The 5,142-nt window shown below is 39.1% G+C and overlaps 2 protein-coding genes across 3 annotated transcripts in view; both read left to right on the top strand.

Annotated features, from left to right (window-relative positions):
* Positions 68–3,042, top strand: LOC104713181 (zinc finger CCCH domain-containing protein 16). Of its 2 annotated transcripts, XM_010430247.2 has the most exons (12): positions 69–194; positions 474–657; positions 777–880; positions 977–1,072; positions 1,173–1,266; positions 1,378–1,595; positions 1,703–1,795; positions 1,908–2,000; positions 2,107–2,192; positions 2,272–2,488; positions 2,595–2,667; positions 2,762–3,042. In XM_010430247.2, the coding sequence occupies exons 1-12, from the start codon at positions 157–159 to the stop codon at positions 2,795–2,797; spliced, it is 1,332 nt and encodes a 443-aa protein (XP_010428549.1). In that variant the 5' UTR covers positions 69–156; the 3' UTR covers positions 2,798–3,042. The 2 variants fall into 2 exon arrangements, with proteins under 2 accessions (XP_010428550.1, XP_010428549.1); XM_010430248.2 differs by lacking the exon at positions 1,908–2,000 and having other exon boundaries at positions 68–194.
* Positions 3,544–5,142, top strand: part of LOC104713180 (ornithine carbamoyltransferase, chloroplastic-like) — a gene marked incomplete in the record, with an annotated part of 8,482 nt that continues 6,883 nt past the window's right edge. The window contains 3 exon segments of the mRNA XM_019229467.1: positions 3,544–3,813; positions 4,122–4,456; positions 4,684–4,800. Of these exon segments, the coding sequence (XP_019085012.1) occupies positions 3,612–3,813; positions 4,122–4,456; positions 4,684–4,800 (654 nt within the window).

Here is a 5,142-nt window from a genome sequence, read left to right as displayed (position 1 = left end):
ATAGGCCTTTTTTTTTTTTTTTTTTTTCCTGGTGTTACTCTTCGTCGTCGATCTAACGCTTCCTTCTTCTTCTTTTTTTCTTAAAGAAGCAAAATCATATATACACTGCATATGGTAGTCATTCACACAGTTGAAGGTTTATAGAAGGCAGCGAGAATGAGAAAGGAACTCTGCAGAAACTTTCAGCGTGGCAGGTTAATTTCTCTTTTCATCTTCTTCTTCTTCATCTGTTCTAGGTTGTTTTGACTCAGTTTGGTGCTTGTGTGTTGTTGTTTATTTAGAGTTTTCGATTATAGAAAAATTAGGTTACTTGTTGTGTATTCTGGGGTTTTAATTTGTTGTGCGTGACGGAAGTAATGTGTATAATCGATGTTTCTTGACTTTGATCGTTACTAGTGGCGGTTCTTTTAAGTGTTAGTAGATACCTAATTTTTTGGATTCTCATTGTTTTCGTTGGGTGTTGTTTCTTGCAGTTGTAGGTATGGGGAAAATTGTAAATTTCTTCATCCACAACAGGCTAAACCAAATAATCCCTTTGGCTTTGGTTCACAACAACAACCACAACAACAACAGCAGCAGCAACAAAAGAGTTCTAACCCTTTTGGATTTGGTGTACAAAGTGGTGGTGGTGGTTCCAGCAGACCCAATCAGTTCCAGGTTTTTTCCTCTTTTAAGATGCAATTACCGTTCTTATTTATGGATGAGAAACAATGGTGCCTTTTCCTGCTGTTGAATGAATTGGTGGTGATATGATGATGCTTTTTTTGCAAACTCAGCCTTTCGAGAATACATGGTCACGGACGGGTTCTACACCTAATGCTGCTGGTGGTGCTTCTGCGCAGCAGACTGGTGGTAAACAGACGCAGTCTGCAGACCATAAGTGAGTATATGCTTCTTCTATATGTATATCATACAGTTTTGCCGTTTGTTTCTTTGGAAGTTTACTGATTCTGTCTTTGGTTACTATGCAAAAAAGATGCACAGATCCTGCTGCGTGTAAGCGGGTAATGCAAGATGATTTTAAGAATGAGAGACCTATGTGGAAACTCACATGCTATGGCCACTGGAAATAGTATGTGTATTGCTTCACATTTTGTTCAGTATCCTTGATCTTTATCCATTCTTTATAACGTGTCTGATCTTTTCTATCTTCTATTTTTGGTTTCTTCTAGTTTTCCATGTGACGTTACTGGTGATATCAGCTATGAAGAGCTACGTGCAATGGCATACGACGAAGCTAAACGAGGAATACCTCTACAGTCTATTGTGAGATTAACTTTTCTTATGTTTGTTTTACTTTACACTAGTTTCCCTTTCATACTCATGAGACATAAGTTGATTTTCTCTTTCCCTGACTTATAATGGTGCATTATATAGGTTGAGAGGGAGAGAAATTTGCAAAACTCCAAAATAGCTGAGTTTGAAAACTTTCTGCGGAATCCGTACAAAGGCTCTGTTACCGCCAACCAAAGCCCGTTTGCTTCACCCACTCCTAGTATATTCCCACCAACCAATCAGATCAATTCTTCTCCTCCAGCATTCTCTGGCTTTAATCAACAACCTGCATTCCCAAATACCAATGCTGGTGGACTCAGGTATCAACTTTTCTTGGATTTCTCCGTTTTTTCTTTTTTCATATATTCCAATAAGTTTGTGTTGCCTTCATAAATTAACTCTTGTTTTCCCTTGTTCCTTGACATAGTTCATCTGGACCTCTGAATGCCTTTGCAAGCTTCAGTCACCAATCAAATAATCAACAAACTACATTTCCCAATACCAATGCTGGTGGAGTCAGGTACCAATTTTTGTGGGCTTTCTCCGTATTCCATATTCCTGACAAGTTTGTGTTACCTTTATAAAACTCTTTGTTTCCATATTTCTCTTTGGCCAACTACTCCTCTGCACAGTTCATCTGGACCTCCAAATCTCTTTGCAAGCTTTAATCAACAACCGAACAATCAACAAGCTGCATTCCCAAATACCAATGCTGGTGGAGTCAGGTATCAACTTTTGTGCGCTTTCTCCATTTTCAAATTCCAGTAAAGTGGTGCTTCCATAAACTCTCTGTTTCCATATTTCTCTCTGGCCAATGGTTCCTCTACATAGTTCATCTGGACCTTCGAATGCCTTTGCAAGCTTTAATAAACAACCAAATGCTTTCAGCGTCAATACACCTCAACCTGTTCCTTCAGGTACTACTTCAAGTGTTAAACTTTTCTCAGAGGCCACGACTCCCCATCATTTAAAACCTCTTTTGCAAATGATTTACAGGTCCCTCTGGTTTTCAAACCCAACCATCAGTAGCATTCAAACCAGCGTCATTTGGACCTGGACCCGGACTCGCCACAACTCCACAAAACAATAACATCTTTGGTCGACAAACTCCAACGCCGGCTCCCAACAATTCCCAGAACAATGCATTTAACTTCAATGTCCCTGTTGCATCTTTCACTGCTCCTTCTGTAGACACAACAAATACATCCTCCGGGTAAGTCCCCCATTCTAATTCCATGTTGTTGAACATGTCGACAAATCGATCATCGACAGCATACTATGATGTTTCATACGTTTCTAACTTGAATCATTTGCGGCAGAACTGAGCTGCAAATACAAGGTGATCCTGTTGATAGTAGTATATGGTTAAAGGAGAAATGGAATCCAGGGGAGGTAAATTGCTCAAAACTTTTTTAAGTTGATTACAAAATTTAATTGCCATAACTATATAATCTTTAAGGTTATTTTGTTGCTTTTTTGAATGCAGATTCCAGAACAAGCCCCGCCAGATGCCTTTGTTTAAACAAAATATGAAATGAGACATTGAATCAGTGTTGAAATAGTTAGTTTTACATATAGGCAAGCGTTGTAAACATGGCGCAGAAAACGCCTTGTGATCATTTTACATTTGTGTAAAGATTTTATGAACCAAGTTAGACCAGTTCAACTCCACCAATGTTAGTTTCTCCGCAACATCATAAATTTGAACTTTGTTTCAAAACAATAACTTCAAGGTATCAAACTATAAAAACCATATCTTTCTCACAAGTGACATCTTTTTTTTTTTTTGTTAAAGAAGTGACATCTTTAGCTTACATACCCAAAATTTTGAAAGCTTACTTAAATTTTTCTCATTACAAAAACTAACCAAAACGTCAAGCATCAATCTCCTTGGATTTCCTCTTCTTCTTTCTCTTCCTCTCTCCATCACTCTTCCTCTTCTTCGATTTTATATCCCTGTGGATGCTCTTTAATTCGGTGAAGGCACCGGAGGCTCGTCGTAGATACGCGCTTACGTCTCGAGAGGCGCCATTGTCGGAGGAAACGAATCCAGAGAGAAGCGTAGCTGCCTTAGACAGAGAGATTGGCTCTGAACAGTTAATTCTTCCGGTGACCGTCTTCATCGGAACAACAAGCTCGTAGAACAAACAAACGATGGTCGCGCCTCTAACTCAAATTAGGGCAAGTTACAAAAAAAAAAAAAAAACGTATTAGTAGAACTGAAATGGGCCTACACAAGGCCCAATAACAAAAATGCCACCGGAGGTGTCTAAAGGTCAAAAGATGTATGTAGTGACAGTCACAGAGACAGAAGAAGCTCTCTCGATTAAAAGACGATGGCGGCTATGGCTTCTCACGTTTCGACGGCTCGATCACCTTCTCTTTTCTTCTCCTCCTCCTCTTCATCCTCCTTCGTCCCCGGTACTGCTCTCCGCAGATTCTCCGCCGTTTCATTCGCTTCTCCGGCCCTCCCTCGCCTTCGTGTTTCCTGTCAAGCCTCCTCCGTCACTTCGCCTTCTTCTACTTCCGATGTCAAAGGTTTGGTTTTTAATGGTTCAATCCCCACCATTTCTTCATCATTCCTTATTTTTGGTTTTTGGTCTGAGGAAGATTTGCATGTTGGTATTAGGTTCTGATTTTATCATTCGAAAAATGAGATAATGTGACTCCTTTAATGGTCTCTGTTGATTGATTCACTACGCAAGTTTGATACTTTTTTTGCTGATTTCGTCTATAGATTCATATCCTCACGATTCTGAGATGTATCATAGCATAATGTCTTGATCATCTGGTGAAAATGATTAACTAAAAACCCTATTTTTGCTGCTTGTTTTGTGTGTTTGCAGGAAAGTCTGACCTGAAAGACTTTTTGGCGACTGATGATTTTGACACAGCGACCATAAAATTGATTTTAGACAAGGCTTCAGAGGTTAAGGCCCTTTTGAAATCAGGGGAGAGAAATTATCTACCTTTTAAAGGGAAGTCTATGTCTATGATCTTTGCAAAACCATCCATGAGGACTAGGGTTTCCTTTGAGACTGGTTTTTTCTTGCTTGGTGGCCATGCGGTGTATCTAGGTCCCAATGACATTCAGATGGGTAAGCGGGAGGAAACTCGTGATGTTGCTCGTGTTCTCTCACGCTATAATGACATCATTATGGCTCGTGTGTTTGCTCATCAGGTATGCTGGTGAGTTGTTTGATTGATTGATAAAAAATTTACAAGATGGAACATTAGAAGCATACATATGGCTTGTTCTAATTTCAGAAAGATAAATGCATTTGTATGTTTGTTTTGGTGTCTTGTTAGTGGCATTAGTATCCATTTTTCAACTGATATGCTTGAGTTTGCACTTCTTTCTAATCTCAGAAAGCTGAATGACCAAACTTAAATCCACTTCTATTGCAGGACATTCTTGATCTGGCTAACTATTCGAGTGTACCAGTTGTCAATGGTCTGACAGATCATAACCATCCTTGCCAAATCATGGCTGATGCCCTCACAATGATTGAGCATATTGGTCAAGTGGAAGGGACAAAGGTTAGTTAACTATTTCGCCTGCTGCTGTAGATGCAAGTTACATTTATACATACACCTTACTTATAACATGGGAAACTGAAACAAACCCAAGATTAGTGCATGAAATCTTGACATCCAAGATTATCTATGTCAAAGCACACAACTAGTGTAGACATGTATGATGATCTCATCGCATATTCTATATGTTGCATACATATAAACTCATATATAAAAAACGCGAAATATACTAACAATGATTCAATTAACTCCAGGTTGTGTATGTTGGAGATGGGAACAATATGGTACACTCATGGTTGGAATTGGCATCCGTTATTCCTTTTCATTTTG

The sequence above is a fragment of the Camelina sativa genome, chromosome 9 (assembly GCF_000633955.1).
Source record: "Camelina sativa cultivar DH55 chromosome 9, Cs, whole genome shotgun sequence".
In the NCBI taxonomy this organism is placed as follows: domain Eukaryota; kingdom Viridiplantae; phylum Streptophyta; class Magnoliopsida; order Brassicales; family Brassicaceae; genus Camelina; species Camelina sativa.
This window is presented reverse-complemented; position numbering and strand designations above follow the sequence as displayed.